Source organism: Nyctereutes procyonoides, unplaced genomic scaffold (genome assembly GCF_905146905.1).
Source record: "Nyctereutes procyonoides isolate TBG_1078 unplaced genomic scaffold, NYPRO_anot_genome, whole genome shotgun sequence".
Taxonomy (NCBI): domain Eukaryota; kingdom Metazoa; phylum Chordata; class Mammalia; order Carnivora; family Canidae; genus Nyctereutes; species Nyctereutes procyonoides.
In genome coordinates, this window is record NW_026575131.1 from 12,462,954 (window position 1) to 12,485,775 (window position 22,822).

General features: G+C 46.1%; 1 protein-coding gene across 1 annotated transcript in view; it reads right to left on the bottom strand.

The window, feature by feature from the left end:
• Positions 1–15,428: 15,428 nt before the first annotated feature.
• The window catches only part of EDEM1 (ER degradation enhancing alpha-mannosidase like protein 1), a 28,276-nt gene continuing 20,882 nt past the window's right edge, over positions 15,429–22,822 (bottom strand). The window contains exons 9-12 of the mRNA XM_055343150.1: positions 21,919–21,992; positions 20,954–21,050; positions 18,563–18,766; positions 15,429–16,014 (exon numbers count right to left, since the gene is read on the bottom strand). Of these exons, the coding sequence (XP_055199125.1) occupies positions 15,925–16,014; positions 18,563–18,766; positions 20,954–21,050; positions 21,919–21,992 (465 nt within the window). The 3' untranslated portion in view covers positions 15,429–15,924. The remainder of the gene's footprint in view (positions 16,015–18,562; positions 18,767–20,953; positions 21,051–21,918; positions 21,993–22,822) is intronic.

Consider the following 22,822-nt stretch of genomic DNA (forward strand, 5'->3'; position numbering starts at 1 on the left):
TTATATCCAGCATATAAACAGGTAAATAGTATATCTATAGTATTAACATTTCATAATGGGGAGAAGGATTAGAAAAACTCTAAAAGGCTCCTTTGAAGAGGCAAAAAAAAAAAAAAAAAAAAAAAAAGGCTGACAAACACTGCCCTACATAAGGTCACCTACAGCAATGGTGGTGACACAGCTCCACCATTCCGAGGGGCTGAAACACGGAAATGGACTCTGTGACTTGGGTAGTATCCCAGTCTAGGGACTGGTCAGTCCAGGTTGTTTTGCCAAAAACCCCACCCCCTTCTCAGCTGTCAGTGCTGTGATCTTGTAGGGCTATTCTCAGCTGGGGAAATGCTTCCTACCTCCCTCAGCTGGCAGCACCTTTATGTGTGGCTGGCCTCACCCCCATCCTTGTTTTGCATATTATTAAAACCAAATCATCTGAAAGTCTGAGCTGAGAGAATTTTACTTTTTTTCCTCTTTGAAATCTATTTTGAAACGGATGGATGTGTAAAAAACACATGCAATGTAAATTAGCCTCAAAATGACTGATTTTTCAGTAATTCTGGGGGGAAAAAAAAGAAAGTGTTGCCCTCTGAAGGTGTCATCTATCCGCATACAATTTGGGTTAGAAAAAGAAAATCCTTATCAGTACTTTATTATGTAGCTCTCAACCCAGCACCAGGAAACAGTGTAATTTGAGACAATGAATATCATCAATGCCATGAATTCAATGTAATTGTATTTCATTGAGAAAAGGAAAAATGTCTCTCCTGGCATACTTGTGTGCCTCTGAGTGAGGATAGAGGGAAAGACGAGGAGCAAGAGCACTATACCATCTGGACTGTCAGAATAAAGATGAAAAAATAGAACAGACACTCACCCCCGTCATTGGGAATTCAGTCACATGTTCCTGAAACACAAAATACGAACACCATTAAGCTAAGGTCAAAAGTAATCAGCTCGAGGCTGCTTTTTCTCTACAGTCCAGCCACCCCCACTGAACACCTCCACAGATTCTCTCCCCCTGCTGAAGCTTCAACCCTTTTAACAGAAGGGGTGGGGGGAAAAATTAAAAATAAATAAATAAGTGAAATAACAGAAGAGGTGAAGACGAAGCCTGAAAGGGGCAGAGTTGGGACTCGAACCCACATTCCCTGAGCTTTGAATGATAACCCTTTTAGTTTCAACAGACAGAAGCAAGTTCCAGCCAAAGAGGGAAAGGATTATTTCAGCAAACTAAAAAGTCCAGGAGAGGACGCCTGGGTGGCTCAACGGTTTAGTGCCTGCCTTTGGCCCAGGGCGTGATCTTGGAGTCCTGGGATCAAGTCCCACTTCGGGCTCCCTGCATAGAGCCTGCTTCTCCCTCTGCCTGTGTCTCTGCCTCTCTCTCTGTGTGTGTGTCTCTCATGAATTAAAAAAAAAAAAAAATCCAAGAGGATTTTTGACATGGCTGGATTTAGGACTTCAATGAGATCTGAGTTCTCTGCTGCCCTCAGCTCTACCTAAGATCTCAGGCAGTGCCAAAGCCTCCATCTGGGGGATCAGGGAGGTGAACGCTGATTGTCTGGACCTGGGTCATGTGCCCACCCCCAAGACTGTAGGGAAGGAGAGTGAAACCTTTTGAATTGGATGGGGTGGAGTGAAGATTAAGATTAAAGGGCAAAATATGGTTCTCTGTATCATCCAAGAAACAAAGAATAGGCCCCCTTCTCCACCCAGTGTACTAGCCTTTCTCCTGGCTCTGCCCCCATGTCTTGCCGTGCTCTGACATTAGAGCATAAGCTGATTTCTGTAAAGGCACAATCCTTTCACTATGCCCTAGTACCCAGAAGAGTGTCTGGCATCTAATAGCTGTTGAGTATTTATTTGTTCAATAAAAAGAACAAATGAATCAGGAACACCAAGCCTGCCTCTCAACCAGTAATGACTTGGTTCAGGTGATAGAGCTCGTTAGAGAGGATGATAAATGATCAGCCCACGCTTGGCTCAAGAAGGGCAGGAAGTGGATGGCTTCCGAAATCTTCCCCCTCCCCCCCCCCCCCCCCCCCGAGGTGGCAGGAAGACCAGCAGGCCCTCACCGAAGGTCACCAGCCACTCAAAATCCAGAATCTTTGTTAAAGCAAATTGCCAAATCCGTCCTCCTCCCCTGAGAGTCCCGTTCTTTAAGTCTTGGGCAGAGCCCATGAGTTTGCTTTTCTTTCTTTTTAAAGATTTTATGTCTTTAGGGCAGCCCCGGTGCCCAGCAGTTTAGCTCCACCTTCAGCCCAGGGCATGATCCTGGAGACCCAGGATCCAGTCCCACGTCAGGCTCCCTGCATGGAGCCTGCTTCTCCTTCTGCTGTGTTTCTGCCTCTCTCCCTCCCTCCCTCTGTGTGTGTGTGTGTGTGTGTGTGTCTGTCGTGAATAAATAAAATGTTAAAAAAAGATTTTATTTCTTTATTTGAGAGAGAGAGAGATTGAGAGAGATCAACACGAGGAGGGAGGGGCAGAAGGAGAAGCAGACTCCCCACAAGCAGGGAGCAGGGAGCAGGTGGGCTGATGCCAGGACCCTGGGATCCTGACCTAAGAGGAAGGCAGCCGCTCAAGGGCCTAAGTCACCCAGGCACCCTTATGAGTTTGCATTTCTTTTTTTTTTTTTTAAGATTTTATTCATTCATGAGAGACACAGAGAGAGAGGCAGAGCCCAATGCGGGACTCAATCCAGGGTCTCCAGGATCACTGCCCTGGGCCAAAGGCAGGCACTGAACTGCTGAGCCACCCGGGCTGCCCCTGAGTTCGCGTTTCTAACAAGTCCCCAGGTGCTGCAGCTGCCGCTTTAGGGACCGCATTGTGAGGATGAGCTTTCCCACAAAGACAGCGTTTCCTAACTCCATTGCAGAGCTGGCCGGCAGCTCCCGGGTGGCAGGAGTCCGGAGAAGGGTACAGCAGGAAGCAGCCTCAATGAGCTGCACTTACGAATTTTATTAAATTAGTCCCAAAGGTAAGCCTTGAAATGCAGGATGTGCTGCAGTTCCCCCCCAGCAGACTCCCGAGGCAGCTTTCAAACTGTGACCCTCCGACCACAAGCCTGGAAGCCTGGGACAGTCGGTTGAAAGGCAGACTCTGACTCAGGGCCATCAGGAATTGTTTAGCAACCACACCAGGGATTTTTTTTTTATTTTTTATTTTTTTAGATATCTAGAAAGATTATGAAGGATTAGCCTCACCTGAGTATGGAGGCTAAATTCCCTCCTGCCCCCCAGTCCACCGACTGCAAGCTAGAGGCCCAGGAAAGCCAATGGTGTAGTTTCAAGTCCAAGCCCAAAAGCCTGAGAGCGAGGGGAGCGGAGAGGGAACTCCCAGTCAGAGTCGGAAGGCCCGAGAGCCAGGAGTCCTGATGTCTGAGGGCAGGAGGAGACGGACATCCCAGCTCAGCAGAGAGCAAATGTTCCCTTCCTCTGCCTTTTTGTTCCATTCAGACCTTCAGCAGATTGGCTGCCTGCCTGCGTGTGTAGGATGATCCTATTTGCTCAGCCACCTACCAGGGGCAGAGGGGGCAGCGAGAGCCAAGGGCCAGCCACCGTCCATGAGGGAGACTGCCACAGAGGCCCAGCCTGGCCACCCATCTTACAATTGAACAGGGGATTCTTATTTAAATGTTAGAACCGCTGCCTCAAGGACTGCAGGGTTGTGTAGCAGAACGAATTAGGTCAGTAACGAATAGTCTGTGAATCCTCTCCAAACCAGGGCTCACAAGCACAGGGGGGCAGCCAATCTGAGGGTGAGGGAGGAAGAAAGGAAAGGATATCCCCACTAGCCCCTGTTTGATGGGCCTAATTAGCCCCATTTTACAGATGAGTAAACTGAGATTCGGAGAGGGTTAATAACTCACCCAGCTAATAAGGAGCAGAATCCAGATGCAAAACTACAATGTCGACTTTGTATACTGCCTTCTCTCTGCCAAATCGGACAACAGAAACCAAGGCAGGGCAGTAACCAGAAGGGAAGGCTCACCAGGACCCAGAAGTGTTCAACATGCAGAGTACAGGTTCAAGGTGAGAAACCATGAAGGAGAGCCTAAGGAAGCCATCCCCTGGGAAACTACCTCTCCATTGTGCAATGCCCTGTGGGTGCCCAGAAAATTAAGCCACCCCCTCCAGTGCTGAGGAAAACCTGGTGCACTTCCCAAAGACTAAGTCTTCATTTTCCCTTTTCTTCCCTACCCCTTGTTCTGAAATATCACCATCTAACTCGGCAGCTTGTGGTATTTACCTAATCTTGGTCTCAAAAACAAAACAAAACAAAACAAATGAGAACCCCAAGACGCAAGGCATTGTGAGTCTTCACCGAATAACCCATATGAAAGAGATTGCACTCAAGAGGAAGACCCCATTAAGACACCCAATGCCATCATTGTCATCGTCACTATTACTCATGTTTCAATTAGCAGCACACACCGAGAGTTCGATACAAGATTCCAAAAGACCATGAAATTACATTTTTTGCACACCGAGTTTAAAACATGCCAACACTGTTTTTTTTCTGTACCCCTGGTTGTTAAAACTGTATTTTTTTAAAGGCAGCATTAGAAAAAGTGAAGCAAGAGTGGCCTCTTGTGGAAGTAATGACATCTACAGTGATTTGTAAAGCTCGAATGGCACAGAATCTTTTGAAGCCCGCTGGAGGGAAATGGTCCTTTTTCAAAGTGAGTGGGTTTGTGTATATGTGTTTTTAAAGATTTTATTTATTTATTCATGAGAGACACACAGAGGCAGAGACACAGGCAAAGGGAGAAGCAGGATCCCTGATGTAGGACTCCATCCTAGGACCCTGGGATCATTGCCCTGAGCCAAAGGCAGACAGTCAACCACTGAGCCACCCGGGTGCTCCTCAAAGCGAGTGGTTTTTGAAGGTGCATACCTAAAACCTGAGGCCATGTTTAGCAGACTTTCCTCAAGGCCATGAACAGCTGAACCCCTCTTGTCCACCACCAGCCTTCCTACTCCATGCTCCTCAACCACCCAGGTGAGTCCATAGCAGGTGTTCAAGAAATACATGCTGAGATCTGGTGTTCCAGCAGCTTTATTGGCATGTGTGGCCTGTACCACTGCTTTCTTCCAATAGCCCTTGGAGTGGGGGGGGGCATGAAAATTAAAGACCTTCCCTCCTAGACTCCCATTCAAAAACGGTCAGCCAACCCACTGATGAGCCCTCACGTAGGTTTGCATCCTCATAAGGAAAAGAAAGACTAAGGCTAGCAGAGGAATAACTGAACTAAAAGGCTTCAGGGGCCCCAAATCCTTGGGACATTTGTCCACAAGGCCATGCACATGATTTTATTTTTCCCTATTTTGCCGAACATTTTGCCACTTTTGACACTGCACCAGAACAAACTGAATTGTGACTTATTTTTCGTAATTTGGGAAACCAGTTTCACACAGAATGTTAAGATTCGTTTATTATGAAACTTGACACACACTGGAGAGGATCTAAAACATATGGACCATATAAAGACTAAAACTAAAGCAGCCATACAGCTAAAAATGAACCCAGGATAAAACCGGACATGGCCAGCACCCCTGTGTGCCCCTCCACCCTCACATCCACATCACTCCAGGGATGACACGTATGCTAACTTCTAAGATAATCATTCCCTTTTTTTTCTTTATAATTTTGCACATGTGTTTACACACCTAAGCAATAAATTCCATTTTGGTTGCTTTTGACCTCTATATAAATAGGCCATTGTGAATTGCATCTCTGCTCTAGAATATGCGGCCGTACAAATCAGGCCTTTTGTTGGACATTTGCGTGGCGTCTCCATGTTTTGCTTTGGCAGCCATCTATCTCATTAAGTGTCGCTGGGTTCTCACATGCAAGGGATCCTCTGAACTAGATGCCAGCAAATGTTTTGTTTGTCAAACAGTGAATATTTGGGGGTTTGTGAACCAGATAGTCTCCTGCAACTATTCAGCTCTGTCACTGTATCAGAAAAGCAAACGTGACCGTGTGTAAACTAAATGAACGTGAATGCGTTCCAATAAAACTTTATTCCACGACACAAAAGCAAACCAAAACCAGTGGCAGCTTTGGATTTGGACCATGGTCCAAAAGTTTGCTGACGCCTCTTAAAGAGGATTTCCTTAGGAGTGAAATGCCAAGGCCCCTCCATCGCACAACTGCGCAGCAGCCCCAAGTGGTGCGGCGCCCGGCCTGGCACAGCCGGGAGCTGCAGCCCTGGCTGCTGGGACAGAGGGAATGTTCCACTTAACTCCACTGGGTAACACCAAGCTCTTCCCCCCAAGTGGACTCACAAGTTTGCATTCCCATGAACAGTGTGGAAACGTCCCCAACACTCGCATCCTAACCAGTATCTGGTATCATTAATTTTTGCCAAATCCATGGGTGCGCAAGAGTTTTGCTTTGCAACTTGCTGAAAAGTAGCTGAGTCCTGACATTTCTGTCAGAAATTTGTATTTCTGACAGAAATGCTATTTTCTGACAGAAATACTATTTTCCTGTACATTGAAGATAAGACATTTCTCCTTGGGCACTTAAGTGGCAGAAGCACATGGTTTTGTATCTCCCTCTTGCCCCTTGCCCAAAATCCACGCGGAGGCAATAGATACATAATGTGTATGTACAGTGCTGAAGCAACTGTTTTGATCATTTAAATTATGCCTTTAAACTTGAAAAGATCCTCCTACTAATAAAAGACAGGCAACCAAGACTGGTGGTTGAGGCTGACACTATTCTTTTGTGGAAGACCACAGACCATATTAAAACCTGAAAAATGCAAACCCTGCTAGTGAAGGAAGCAGAGTGAGTGGCTATCTCCGTGTTCCTGGGGGGACCTTTAGTTCTTTTAAAACAGACCTGGTTGGAGGAGTGGGAGGTTCAGGGTCCCCATTCCTTTCCATACTTAACCAGGGCTACAAGTCTACAGGGTCCTTTTTCTGTTGTTTTTGTTTTTGTTTTTTTAAGATTTTATTTATTCATGAGAGACAGAGAGGCGGACACAGGCAGAGGGAGAAGCAGGCTCCCTGCGGGGAACCTGACGCAGGACTTGATCCCAGGACCCCAGGATCACACCCTGGGCTGAAGGCAGGCACTCAACCACTGAGCCACCCTGGTGTCCCTCTGTTTTATAAAGTCAGCCACTTCATAATATTTTATTTGAAGAATTTTATAAGCTCTTTAAAAAGAGTACAAACCACTGTTCAATGTTAAGCAACTGACAGAAAGCCAACACAAAAACTGCCCCACGTAGAGCCTATATGATGCTGCCCATAGTTCAGTTTAGGTGCTACAGCCAAATCCTCGAATCCTGGGTACCCACATTGACTCTCCCACTTACTGGTTGGGTGACGCTGGGCTGATGCTACACTTCTCTGAATCTGTTCCCATATGTGCAAAATGGGAGTAATGATTAAAACACCCGCATCAGGGGCCTGTAGGCAGCTCAGTTGGTTGGGCAGCTGCCTTCGGCTCAGGTCATGATCCCAGAGTTCCGGGATCAAGCCCTGCATTGGGATCCCTGCTCAGTGGGGAGTCTGCTTCTCCCTCTGCCCCTCACCCCACTTGTGCTTTCTCTCTCTCAAATAAATGAATGAAATCTTTAAAACAAACAAAATACAAGTCCCACATCGACTTATTCCATGCTTTAAATGAGATAATACCTAGTAAAATCTTGCTATGGTACAGGCATGAAATTTAAGAAATGCTAGCTATTATGATTTTAGGATTTTTTTGCAGTATAATCTGGAGTACAGTGGAATGTCCCTTTGCTAACTCTACACTAAACTCTTTAGGCTTGGGATCCCTGGGTGGCACAGCAGTTTCGCGCCTGCCTTTGGCCCAGGGCGCGATCCTGGAGATCCGGGATCGAATCCCACGTCGGGCTCCCGGTGCATGGAGCCTGCTTCTCCCTCTGCCTCTCTCTCTGCCTCTCTCTCTCTCTCTCTCTGTGACTATCATAAATAAATAAATTTAAAAAAAATTTAAACTCTTTAGGCTCAGAACCACTTGTCTTCTTCTAGGGAAGAAGTAGGTTTGGTGTGACTAGATAATGAGAGGCCAACAACCCAACTACTTTCCTTCTTTGCTCTAACTGCTAGGAAGTGAGGCTCTATAACCGGAGGGTTGGGAGTCAGGCAAGGGGCAAACAAATGTGAGACACAACATACATACAGACTGATATAAGTATAAATATAGAGAGTAATTGAAGAGTATATAACCAAAAAATGTGAGGTAATTTTAATTAAACCATTGTGATTTTCATGGAATGTGTGTTATTGTAGTATTTGTTAGCTTTTTTAATATTTGTGATTTGTTGTGATTTTTTTCTCATCCTACAGACATATTTTTTACTTTTGCATTTCGAATTTTGTGTTCATAATTTTATATTATTTTTCATAAAGACATCCCCCCGAACAGTCCCCTGCAAAACATGGGAAAGTTAAGAGTGTCCTTTGTATTAAGACTCTCCAAGGGGAAAGCTTTAAGCGGGATTCTCAAACTGTGGTCCCCAGACTGGCAGCAATCAGGCTCACCCAGGTGCAGAGCCTCAGACCTACTGAGTCAGAAGCTCTGGGGTGGAGCCCAGAGATCGGTGTTGCTACAAACACTCCAAGTGACTCCAGGGAACTTTAAAGTCTGACAACCACTGTCTTTAAACGAATCAATTTCCAAATCCTCACCATATGCAACATAAAAGCACACATGTGTACTTTCCCTGAAATGGCTTGGCTTGACCTGTGACCGGCCAGTCCTCAGCCCCCATGACCCCTGTCCACCTTGGCGGGAGGGCACACGTGGCACAGATCCAGAATCTCACTGCGCTGTGTGCCCGGCCCTGACCTATAGGAACCTCTTGACCACTGAACGGAACACGGGAAACACGTCTCAGGAAACAAACTGCCTCTTCCCTTCGCGGCCTGTTGGCAACGAAGCCTCGATCCAGGCTCAAGCGCCTCCTGTTCCCGCAGCAAACACAGCAAATCTTCGCGCCTCCTCGCTCGGCGCTAGAATGCAGAAGGGAGGGGGCTCCTGTTAAGCAACATGTCTATTAGGACTGAAAAATGAAATCAGACTTTTTCCATCAGCAAATCAGCCTTCTAGGGCCGAATAGCTTGAAAACAAGGACCAGCTTAGCCAATTAGGTTATATGGTGGGTATTTCCTCCCAAATGTGTTAAGACTACACAGCTCCAGGGTTTTGATGTAAATATATTTAAGGGAAGTGACAAGATAAAGGCACTTATTTTTAAATGTATTATTAGATATATGCCAAAGTTAATATTACTTTTTTAAAGATTTTATTTACTTGACACAGAGAAAGCACAAGCAGGGGGAGTGGCAGAGGGAGAGGGGGAAGCAGACTTCCCACAGAGCAGGGAGTCCACCGTGGGTCTCAATCCCAGGATCCTGGCATCATGACCTGAGCCGAAGGCAGACAGACACTTAACCAACTGAGCCACTCAGGTGCCCCTAAGATTAATTTTCTAGCACTTTCTCAGTATTTCAGGTTATAGAACCTATAAGGTGCCTCTAAATTTAAAAATAACAGGTACAGGGACACCTGGGTGGCTCAGTGGTTAAGTGTCTGCCTTCCACTCGGGGGATGATCCTGGGATCGAGTCCCACATCGGGCTCCCGGCGGGGAGCCTACCTCTCCCTCTGCTTATGTCTCTGCCTCTCTCTATGTCTTTCATGAATAAATAGATGAAATCTTAAAGAAAAAAAATAACAGGTACAATGAATAATCATTTGATAAATCTCGGAAGGCATTTCTGGGATATATTTTATTAAAATGAATGACTCTAATTGAATAACAAATCCTTTTTGCAAAGGGGCTTTCTCTTGGTTGGAGAGAGGGCAGGCTCCCCACTTCCTTCACACCTCCACACTGGCACAGAGAATGTTCTGATTCATGGAACGCAGTGCAGCTTCTGGATGTCTTTTTTTTTTTTTTTAAGATTTTATTTATTCATGAGAGAGAGAGAGAGAGGCAGAGACACAGGCAGAGGGAGAAGCAGGCTCCCTCTGGGGACCCCGATGTGGGACTTGATCCTGGGCTCTGGGATCATGCCCTGAGCCGAAGGCCGATGCTCAACCGCTGAGCCCCTCAGGTGTCCTGTTTCTGGATGTCTCGATTCTCAGAAGCGGGAGGGCCATGGTGCCTCAGGCTGGGGTCCCAGGAATCCGGAAGCAGGCTTACTGCCCTGTCCCGACCTCCTCCCTCCCTCTCTGTGGAAGGGGTCATGGGGGTCTCAGACCAACGATTGAGGAACACCCCTCTGGAAATGGCCCACGGTATTCCCCGCAGCAAAGACCCCCTTCTCTCCAGCCAAACTATTCATTCTGGTACTTACATGAGCTTGAGGTCACAGGTTCAGAGCGGTTCAACTGTGACCTAGGGCGGGGTTGCTTACCTTCCAGTGTCCTCAGCTGGAGAAATGGAAAAATAGAACTCACCTCCCAGGACTTTGGTGAGGCTTGAACGTGGTAGGTTTTAAGCCACGTGCGCACGTGCACACACATGCACAAACACACATGTTGGAGCACCATTTATTTGATGAGCCAGTGAGGAGCAGACTGTGCTGGGCACTTGCCCACAACTCCCTGGGGCATGTGGGGTACAGGCACCACTGCTAACCACCCTGCACCTCACCTTCTGGCTCCTTAGGGTGGACAGGACAGCAACCTATTTGCCTGATTAAACTCTGAAGTAAGGTATGTAAAGATGTTAGCAGCTGGCACGTAACAGGCTCTGATAAAATGTAGCTCATTCTGCTCACAAGAACCCTGGAAGTGGAAATCATGTGAGACTCTGATGCGAGCTGCTGATCCAGGACAAGCCCAGGCTCCGGCTCTGGCCTCTTCAGGCCAATCTAAGTCCTTATTGCTCCCCAGGGTCTCTGTGTAAAAGTCCTACAGCTTATCCTGGCCATCAAATCCAACTTGACTATAATTACAGGAAACGCACACACACAGCTACTATGTGCAGATGCCACTTGAAGTACTACTGTCTGAATCCACACGTCCACCCCATGTGTATGGACTGCTGTTGTCATTCCATATAATAGATGGGAAAACTGAGGTCTGATAAGATCGTGTACCTTACATGACTTGGCACAAGGCTCATGGGTGGAGTTAGGAATGTACCTCAAACAGTGTGGGTCCAGAGTCCCACTCTCAGCCCTGGCGCTCCCCTGCAACATCTGGACAGGATGCCCCAGGACTCTCACCACCACTGATCAAGGGCATGGGTGCTCCCAATACCAAGGCTCTTCAGGTGCCCCCTGGGCATAACAGCCCCACCCAGCCTTGTCAAGAGGGTTACAAACCCACAAGACTTCATAGAAACAACCACCACCAACCCTTACAAAGGGGCAGTGTACTTTTTTTTAAGTAGATCCACACCCAGCGTGGAGCCCAGTGGGAGACTTTAACTCACAACCCTGCGATCAAGGCCTGAGCTGAGATCAAGGGTCAGACCCTTTACCAACTAACCCACCCAGGTGTCCCAAGCCAGTGTGCTTTACTACCGGCAAGGTACTTCCGATCTCAGGGCTCTCTCTCTCTCCTTGTTGCAACTCACAGTTTTTCAAAAGCCCCATCGAGGGGTCTCAGGGCAGAATCAGCGATCTCCTTCCAGACCCCATCTCAGGGTCAGCAGAGAGATGGTAGCAGTAGGGATGGAGGCCATCTCGCTGAAACCCTCTCGCCTCAGGCCTCCCCCACACCAGCGCACCCCAAACTGACTGCATGTGCGGCTTAGCCTGCGAGGTTAGGAGAAATGAATCCCCTTGCTTAAGATAACAGAGAACTGGTTCCAGAACTTAGAGAGATTCAGATAAATGGCAACAAGAATTGCGCATGAGTCAGTGCCTGGGAGAAAGGAGGCTAATGCAGAGGGGAGAGGGTGTGGGGGACAGGACTAAACCACATGGCAAGGACAGTTCAGTAGAAGGTGTGACAGACAGACATGGAACGGTATTACTCAGGGCTCAGCTGTGGAAAAAAAAAAAACCAACACAATGTTTTTATTTGTCTAGTTTTATAGTTTGTCCTGTGTGTAATGTATATGTGTGAGTATATAAATGAGAAACAAAATGACAATTCAAAAAAAAAATCTTTTAATAAAAATTACTCATAAAAATCCTAATAAATTTCAAAGAACAAGATATTTCTTAGTACATTTATAAAAGAACATTTGGTCCTTTTACAAAAAGCTCCCTCTTAATTTAAATACACTTCTTATTTACAGATTAAACATAAAATATCATCTATAGTTGCAAAGCATATTGCACATTACAGAGAGAGAAGCATGTGTATATTTCAATAGGTTTTCCCAGAGTTTCCAACTCCAGATTTTTTTGTAAAAACAGATTTACCTTTTTTGTGCATAATAAATAAAAATGCAGCTTGTTTTGCCATTTAAAACTAAAACAAAATACCTTTTAAAAATATATTTCTCTGCCTCTCAGAAAGAGGGAAAGGGGGTAATGAATCAGGAAGGTCCACAGGTACATTTTCCCGGATTCACATCCAAACTCCAGCAGGAACAGAACCCTGAGCCCTGCAACACCTAGGGACGCGCAGCCCAGCCAGCCCATCTTCCCTCTTTCACAAGGGTCCCTGCCCTGCAGGGAAGAGGCACTAGAGAAGGAGCTGGATGTCTGAGAATGGAAAAGGAAAGAAGAAGATTTTCTTCAAAAGTCCCTGCTCAGGTACTCTGGTTAGAGCCATCATTCAGCCCTACCGTTTCACCAGCATTCAATTTGAAAGTGTCAAAAGAGAAAGACCTCTGGAGCCCTCCAGAGAGAAGAAAAGGATGTCTGACGTTCAGTCCACAAGATTCAAAGCAAAGGATTACAGTTTGCAATCATTCGGTAAACTGAGCTAAGAAAATAGCTAAGAGGGTATTTTTCTTTGCTGGGGGAGAGGAGGGGAGGGGGGGGAGAGAGGGGGAGGGACGGAGGTAGGGGGAACCACGTTCAGGCCCTCGGATCGCATACAGAGCCTCCTCTACAATTCACCTGCATAGACACAGCCCTGGTGCATAGACACACAATGACTTCAGTGATGGCACGTGCCCCTCGAATCCGGGATAGCCTGGGACCAGGGATTTGGAGGCACAGACCGAGTTCAGGTAGAAGAGCTGGAACAAACTGTAGAAAGATGTGAAAATTGGAAGCTGGTTCTTCACCAAGGCCAGCACAGCCGGAAGCCAGCCAACACTTCCTTTGTCACCTACTGTTCCAGAAATGGACTTCCTTGGTCACATCACCCAAAGTAGCAGGGCCTGCCCTGTGCTGACTGAGAACTCTGTGGTGGGAGATCCAGACTCTGCCAAGCCTAACTGCGGGGCAGCTTTCTACGACAGTTTTGCAAAATGTTGACCCCATGTTGACCAAAGCAGACTCTAGACACTCGCTACACAGGGAACTGGAGGAGGGGGCAGGCTCACAGCTGTTCCAAAGGATGACATCTGTTCAGGGATCAGGGCAGTCCTGGCGCAAGACACTCCCCTCCTTGGCCCTTCCCTACCTGACATCCTGCAACACAGAAGAGAAGAAACAGCAACTGTCCTGCAAGATACAGCACAGGTGTTGACACTCTGATTTCCAAAAAGAACACAAGTAAGCTTTGACCTTGGCTCAGAGAACCTTCCTTTCACGACTGGCACTAGACAATACTGGGCCTCTATCCCATAGATAATGGGCTAGGTAACATCAAACTTTCAACCAGGTAGCCCAGAAGCTCAACCAGCAGGACTGGTCTGCAATAAGGCCCTCACCCTCAGGTTCACCACCTGGTACAAGTCAGAGCCCAGAAGTCAAAGGGGGCTTGAGACTCATACAGAACACATTTCCTGCCAGCCTGTGGCCCCTGGCTTGTGGCAGTGGTGCTGAGGCACAGGTCCCTGGCCTGAGCATGAGGGGGATGGAATGCCAGAGCGGGTGACAGGTTACGGGCCCGGATGAGAGGGTAGTGTTGGAATGCTACATATCGATGTCACAGAAGCTGGAGACAGAATCCAGCAGGACCACAAGAGAGAAAACGGATACAGAAGGCCCACTTTCTTCCCTGATGTGCCCCATCCTCCCAAATGGGACGTTCATGGTCCCACCTCAGTGTGCCTGGACAGAAGCTACGGGGACACTCGTGCCTGTATGCACATGGCATAAGTAAAATGAGGCATTTTTATTTTACCAAGTCAACGAAAACACTTAAAATATAGAGTATTCTCAAAATGTTCTATTCAGTAGATGAGACAAGGTTGATAAAGAGAATGCTTCTGAAATAAAGAAAAAAGGTAAAACAGAAGCATCTGATTTTACTTTACAATTTGCATAGTAAATATTTAAATGACAGAGGTGATACATTTATTACTGAAAATCCCTTTTTTAAAAATCACCAAGAAAAAAAATTAAAAAAATAAAAATCACCAAAAACTGAATTCTGTATCTATTAAAACAAACAAACAAACAAACAAACAAAAAACAGTAACACTGACATTTTCAAGAAGGAATAAAACTTCTCCCTTTGATTGGTATGCAATGGCTCAGACCACACTTCTGGTTTTAAAAAATGAACAGGAAATCATTTGAAGTGGGCAAGCAGAGACAGGTGAGCAACAGGACAGGTATGGCTGGAGGTTCTTAAGAGACTTCTACCCTTTGTACCAGGATTCATTTCAACCTCAGATGTTAGACAGAAGCCAGGCTGAGGGTTCAAATCCACCTCTGCTCTGTATGAACATTCAGCCTAAGTTCAAAGAGAGACACTTCTGTTCTAAGAAAGAAGCCATTCTAGCACAACTTCCTCCTAATGCAGGTTTCCTTAAAATATCAGGCTGGAAGGCAAGGACTGGCCAAGAATTTTCCAGAGCCTTACTAACACTCATCCCTTCCCCTTTTTCAATGTGGTCCCACCATGTGACAATATGAAACATGCCTGCTAAAACCACAGCAGCAGCTGTGACATTCAGCAGCCCCTACCAAAATCATATAAGGCACTAATCTAAAGCCTGTATTACACAGAGAAACGGCTCAGGGATGCCAGAGAGTCATCTGATCATTTCTTTCTCCCTGACTTAATTAATTGGCACAAGACACAGAAAACAAAAACAAAATAAAATTCTAACCCAAATCCGGTCAGAATTGAGAATCCTTGGTTAGTAAATATGAAATAGATGGAAGCTCAGACATTCTTAGGTATTTTTCTCTCTCTAAAAGGCACCTGGTTCTGGAACTATGAGAGTTCCTCAGGTAAGTTCAAAATAAATGTAATACAGCGTCCAAAAGACCTAGCTGTGTGACAACTTAAGACACTGCCTTTTGAAATTCAGATAAAAGCTATTCATAAGCAATTAACTTGTAACACTGTGAAGATACCTGCGGTGCAAATGAATAACTGAATGATATTCCCCGTGTGATCCAAAACCGTCAGTGGAGGGAGAGCCAATTGTTTAATGAGAGAGAGAAAGGAAAACAAAATGCAATAAATAGGGATGAACCTCAGGCCCTTCGCACAGAAATTTCGTTCACAGTCCTCTAACAGAGAGGTAGCAATACTGCAGTCACAGCAAGTGCCGGAGACAGGAACACACTGGTTGGATTCCAAAGTGTGAAGCTATGAAGATCCACTCAAAGATGCCTCATCCACACTGTGCTTATAAAACCAGCATGTCATAAGAAGCCAATCTCTATGTACCTTCTTACTTTAAATTATATCCTTAAGAAAAACAGGGCATTTTATTGAACAGAAAAGAAACACTAATATATGCAAGATTCTGTTAGGTGTGTGTGAGGAGTGGGACAGAAATTCCTACATCATTGCAGATGGCCAGACTTCCATCCTCTTCTGTCTCAGACTGGATCTCTGCACGGCGCGGGTTCAGCTGTTTACATCCTGTATCAGATGAGGCCACACAGAGGAGAGTAGATCAAATCAAGCCAACCATCTGGTCAATCTGTCGCATATAGATGCTCTTTAAGGGCAGGGAGTATCTCCTCTCGTCAGGAACACGATTGCACTAGAAAGAAAAAAGAAAGAGGAAAAATGTAAACTTTAAATTAAAAATCCAGGTATTAATTGCTCAGGGAATAAAGTAGGATTTCTCAACCTGGGCCCTGGTGACATCTGGGGCCATCCGGTGTGCTGTAGTATGGTTAGCAGCATCTCTGGTCTCTCCCACTAGATGCCCCCTCACCCTTACTCCCCTAATCGTGACAACCAAGATCGTCTTCAGACATTGCTCAATGCTCTTTGAGGAGCAAACCATCCCTAGTGGACAGCCCATCACAAAATTTAAAAAATTTAATATCTGCAATTCAGAGATGAAGAAGTAGAGACCTAGGGAGGCTAAAAAACATCCATCCCTTGGGTCCTTAACTTAATCCATCCAGAATTTTAGAAAATACTCTAGCTATATGAAGATACGACTGGCCTTCAAAAAACACAGGGATTGGGGCACTGCCCCCCAGTGTGGTCAAAAACCCACAGAAAACTTCTGACTCCCTAAAAACTACTGATGGCCTACTGTTGACTGGAAGCCTTCCTGATAACATCAACAGCTGATTAACATGTACTTTGTATGCTGTATGTAGTCTATTCTTACAATAAAGTAAGCTAGAAGAAAAAAAATGTTATTAAGAAAATCCTAAGAAAGAGAAAATACATTTACAGGATGGTACTATATTTTGTCAAGAAACACTGACGTGCAGTTCAGATCTGCAATGGTCAAGCGTCAATTGTCCTGTGGTTTTTCTGAGTTTATGGCTCTTTTCATCCACAGCTAAAATCCTAAATGCCTGACAGAGGTTTTTTTGTTTTGTTTTTTTTTTTAAAGTAAAAGCCCTTTCCCCCCTGCAAAGGAGATGCAAGTTTGAGAACCAAACACATTTATCTGCAGTTTCCACATACATTCATTACACACTTGCCCCCAAAGAAACACATTCCCACCCCTCTGAACTACCACTATGCCCTGTTCCTCAGCCTTGTAAGATCAAGGTCAACAAACAGGTCCTTCAGTTGGCCCCAAACTCTCCCCAGCTGTGCATTTGTAGGTGCCATTCCTACTGCCTGAACAGCACTTCCTGGGAAGCTCCTCCTCATCCTTCAAGGATATTCAGAAAAGCAACCTCCGCCAAGAAGCCTTCTGTATTTTCCCTGGCAGATTAACTCCTCCCTCCCGTGTGCTGCAACAGCACTTCACGCAGTGCCTTACCAACAAACACCCAAGGAGGAGTGGGTCTCCCCACTAGGCCATGAGCCTAACGGAACCCCTGGGACAGGCCGACATAGCAAGAGCCAGGCACAGGATCACGTCTAAGATGAGTGTCTCCTTCCCGGCCACCTGCTGGTTCCAACAAGAGCCAGGATCCTCTCTGTGCCTCCCTTTCTCCACATGTGAATGAGGAGCCCAGAGGCACCTACCCTCACGGGGCTGCTGTGAGAGGTTAACATGCACGAGCGGTTGGATACCGGGGCCTGGGCTTTGGTAGGTATTATACACTAATGTTAACTGTTACTATTTCTCTCCTCCTTCCATTTCCTTCCCACTTAGGCTGTGTTCACCTGGTCTACACTGCATGGCCTTATGGCGATTTCGGGGAGTTTGCTCTGCTCTGGTCCATCAATATAGCTCATGGCCCTTCAATGGGATGCTGAAGGCCAAGTACAGAAGCACAGCCTGGGAGGGCGGGGTGTCCACTAACCAGGGCAGTTTAGAAGAAGATGGAGAAATCTTGACAGCATAGCTTTTTCTGAGCAGAGAGGTGGCATAACACGGTTTGACTTTCAACTGATGCAGGGTCTCCTTCCCCATCCTCACTTTTAAACCATCCTATTTGACTCTGATCAATACAACTATCTCGGACTCCTACCACAAACTCCAGGACTTGTTTCCAAATCTTTCCCAGTGTTCATCAGGACGATCGAGGCATGCTCAGTGAAACCCTGCTTTAAATGAAACCGAGTTTCTCCTGCACTTCAAAAAGCATTTCATTAAAAGTCACAATGACTGATGACTGCTTTTTCTCCCCCTCTCCTGCTGGTGGGTGATTTGGCTGGGCCTCCTCCATTTGTCCTTCCAGCTCTGCTCTCCGCCCTTCGCATCCTGCTCTGGCCCCCAAGGCCAATTTGACAGATTAAACCAAAAGGTCCCTGTGGCCTCTGCCTTCTGGTGAGCATTGCCAATGAGAAGCTCCAGTAGATGAGAAGGGAAGATGGTCAAGGGCTTACTCTGCTGGCTCTTTCCCACAAGGTCACTGAAGCCAGCTAAGAACAAGACTTCGCTGGGAGACCCCCCTGCTCTGAACACCTCTCCCCATCCAGGTTCCCATGACCATGAGCCCCTGGAACCCCTGGAGCCCCTACGGCTAGGAGAGAAGTGGTGCTGCCCCCAGGGGTCTCCACATCCTGACGATATCCACGTCAATGGCCTTTTGGGACACTCCCCTCCAACTGACCCAGTCTGAGTAGGCCACCAATTTTTCTCTCAGGGACTTTGGATGACAAGTTTGTATTATTTTCTCCTCCTCCACATGCAAGCCAAGCCTCCCCTGGAGAAAGCAACTTACATTGGAGCTGGAGTTGATGACTTTTATCTCGGGTGATTTAGGCCTGTGCACAGACTTCCCCTCTGGGTCCTGCCCTCCCTCTTCAGAAAAGAATTCCTTCCAGGGAGATTCCCGAAGATGTTTGTCCACAGATACAATGTGTCCCTCGGTTGTAAACATGTATTTGGTTCCAGATTTGTGGACTGGATTCTCCTCATCAAATAGCTAGAAAGAAAGGAAAGAAAAAAAAAAAGAAAACAAAAAAGATACAACTGATAATTGTAGCGCATTTGTAACAAATTCAGACGAGTGTGTCCCAGACCACTCAGGGAGTAGAATTTGCTGGGTCCTCAGGCTTTTCAGGGACAAATGGGTAAAAAGGTGATTCCCAACTGTGGCTGCAAAGCAGAATCACCAGTTTTGTTTAAACTCAAATGCCTGAATTTCCCCCATCCCCATCCCACCCTGCTCAAACCTAAAGATTCAGAAATCCCAGGGCTGAGACCCAAACTTGTCTCTGGATGACCCCCATATGCTCCCCTGAGAGTTCTGGCACTAGAATTCTAGAACTACCTCCACCTCACACACACACATAGGCCCTGAACTGGAAAATGCTGGAGGGGAAGAAGCATACACTTTATCTTTCCCCACATCCCAGGGCCTGGTAGATAGAGCAAGACACCTGTGCCACCATCCCATTGATTCCTGTCAGAACACAGGCCAGGCTGTGAGGACAGAGGCACACAGGGCAATGCCTTCCTTCAACAGTAGGCGTGCGACAGGAGCGTCCAGAAAGAACACCTAACTGAATACAGGACAGGTCAGTGGGTGGAGAAGGCAGGTGTCAGGTAAATGTTAAATGAGCAAACATTTAGAACAGAAATGTCAGTGATGGAAGAAACCTTACAGTCCCCTGAAGTATTTGGCAGATGAGGAAAAAAGAGGCTCAGCACAACTTGTCCATTTCCACAGCTCACAGGAGAAGAATAGGGTAGGCCTAGGTTTTTTCGCCCCAGAGCCTATGTTCTTCCTTCTAGAACAGCCTAAGGAGTCTCCATCATTTGCTCTAGAACTCGCCCTGTGAACACTCCAGGCACTGAGGGCTGCAGAACGGGGATGCACGCAGGGCTTCTATCAGCCTGCAGCGGCCCACCTGGCCCTGACGCAGGCACTGATGGAGAGACCTAGGCCCCCACAGACCAGACGGCAGGGTGGCCATCTTCCCGTGGGCACACCTCCTGCGCAGTGTCCCCTGAAAAGCCACACCAGATTAGACTGGTAATTCCAAACTGTGGCTTTGTACCAAACCACAAGCCATTGTCAAAATTATAGATTCTTGAGCCTACTCCTGAAGATTCTGATTCAACAGGGCTGTAACTTCAACAAGGGCCTAGGGTGTTTCTGATCCAGCTGGCCCCTGGGCCTGGGAACCAGAGACCTCAATAACATGGCCTGTCACTACAGCTCATTTACCTTAGAATCTCAGCCTCCACACTGTTTCTCACCCTCTGTGCCTTGAGGAAGTATCCTTAAGTACAGCAGTAGAGAAGGTAGTAGAGTAGCCACGTGCACATGCCACTCATACCATGTGTGCATGCTGCAGAGTAGGAAAGTGGCAAGAGCACTGCAGAAGTCAGCACTGGGAGTGAAGCCTTAGCTCTGCCATGCAATCACCCCAAAAACCCAGGCAAGTCACCTGACCTCTCTGTGCAGATAGCAGCTCCCATTAGGGAAAAAAAAAAATGAATGCTGACAAATGACCCCTTAAAGGTTTCCTCCAGGTCCCGTGACTCTGTCTCTTTCTACACACGAGAAATGTGGGCCTGGACAGAGAGCCAACCAGGCTGGGGTCTTAGCCACACTCACACACATCAAAAGACTTAAGAGCGGGATCCCTGGGTGGCGCAGCGGTTTGGCGCCTGCCTTTGGCCCAGGGCGCGATCCTGGAGACCCGGGATCGAATCCCACATCGGGCTTCCGGTGCATGGAGCCTGCTTCTCCCTCTGCCTGTGTCTCTGCCTCTCTCTTTCTCTGTGACTATCATAAATAAATAAAAATTAAAAAAAAAAAAAAAAGACTTAAGAGCTGTAGACACTGCCGCTTCCTCAAAGAAGCCTTCCCTGATTGCCACCACTCATGTGGGCGGGTCCTCTATTAACCGTGACCATGGCTTATCCGTAGGTCGTGATCAATCGAAAGTTCATTTGTTTACTTGACGACACTTCCCCCATGAGGTTAGAAACCACAGCGGATGACAGCAATATGCTTTTGTTTTGATAGTACTGTGTCCCTGGGCCAGCACATGTCCAGCACAGAGAAGTGCCCAGCGAATATATGCTAGATGGAAGATCAAATAATGCATGCTCCAAGCAGTGATAAACATTTTTGGGGTTAACCTTCTAACACACTTACCAGATACAAGTATTTACAGGTCTCACTGAGAAAGAAGCTCTCCATCCGGTCCTCTTTGGATTTGTCTATGACATGATGCAATGTAGCATACCCACACCTGCAAAACAATTGCCCTGTTAGTCCTACCTCTGCTCCTTCCTGCTTGCTTATTAATTTAAGAAGCAGAAATAGACTATTAACAGAAAAATCAACCAAATTCTCAAATACCATATGAAAAACAAATTAGGTTAGATTTAAGAGCTATCCTTCCGCAGCCTAGACTATTTGCAAATTCATTAAAAAGTGGTTTGGCTGCAAAATCATCAGGTTAGTTGTGGAGGGAAAGAAGGTGGAGGTGGTGGAGTTCATCTGCCAAGAGCTAACATGACACCAAGAAAAGGACTGGCAACAAATTTAGAACTGATTGAAATTTTTTGTCCCAGTATCTGTAGAACTGATTTATTGGGTAGTCTAAAATACTATTTTGTAATAAAATAGTTAAGATATGCTGCTAGGTGAAAAAAAGCAGGTCCCAAAATTGAAATACAGTTCTTTTTTAATATATACATACATACACACATTATACATACAAATATATGAAAATGATTGTAAGTATATAAACTTAAATGCTGATTGTGGTTATCTGCACATGGAGATTATGGTGATAATAGTCTACCTCCATATTTTCTGTAATCTCTAAATTTTTAGTACATATATTATTTGTAAAACTAGGGAAAATAAGTTACTTAAAAAGAAAGTACATAGTCTACTGGAATCTTACAGAAAAAAAAATGTGAAAAAAAATTAAAAGTAATTCCCACTATAATGGACCTGTCCTGCTATGCAAAAAATAAGCAAATTCCCTAAAGAATAAACATTAATGACCTGTTCTATAAATTGAAGTGCAAAACAGAATACTTCCCTAGAACAACTGAAAAGAAATCAAAAGTGGCCAACAGAAAAAGGAAGGAACTTAGGAAACTAACTTGACTTTTGTGTACTTTTCCAGACTCTGCAGAATATCCATTCCTACATGGAGGTAGAAGGGATTCTTGGTTGCCTAGAGAGAACATGAGAGAGTGTGATCCAGCAAGGGCCTGGAAAACATGCCATCAATAAACATCACGGTGACTGCAGGAATCTCCCGAGGAGGTGAGTCACTGGCCAAAGGCAGGCACAGCGCCCAGCTCTCTTGATCTTGAAGGGTCATAAATGTTCAAGAACTAAGGTGTTCTGTTGGTTCACGTCAAAGTCCATCTACAGTGCGTTTAACCTTAACCAGGCCAGAGGCAGTCTGCCCCAGGATAGAACAATACCCCGCTCTGGCTCTCCAGTTCCCCACCATAATCAGAAATGAAATAACGCCTCACTGAGAGTACCATATGTGAGAACAAATCTATTCTTTCTTGCCTCAGAACTCCCTAGAAATATAAGTAAGATGCAAGCCTAGGACACAGGACTCGGCCCCCATTCCACGTGTAGCCTTTAGAGGAAAAGCTGAGAACAAGAAGACTCTCAAACAGGAGGCCCCCACACTTTCCTCTCGAATTGCCTGATGAACTCAGTCCCTAGGGTCGCTTACTCTACTCCATGCTCTTATATGGTTTCATTAGGAAACCAATTTTCTGAGAAAATGAGACCTGTCCACCACGTCCAGTTCAAAAGCTGGGAACCGTCTTTATTTCATGCCTAGTGCCAACCTGCAGCAGCATATGCAAACTACTCTAAGGGGAGCAGTCTGTGTGGGAGGAGAGCACAGGGAGTGGCCTCCGAGGGTGGAGCCAGAAAGCTGCAGGTTTCTCTGCCTTCTAAGAAAATAGTCAAAGGGAGAAGAAGCTGAAAATAGGAAAGAAGAAGTGACAGAAATGAAGAGGTATAAACCCAAAGGCA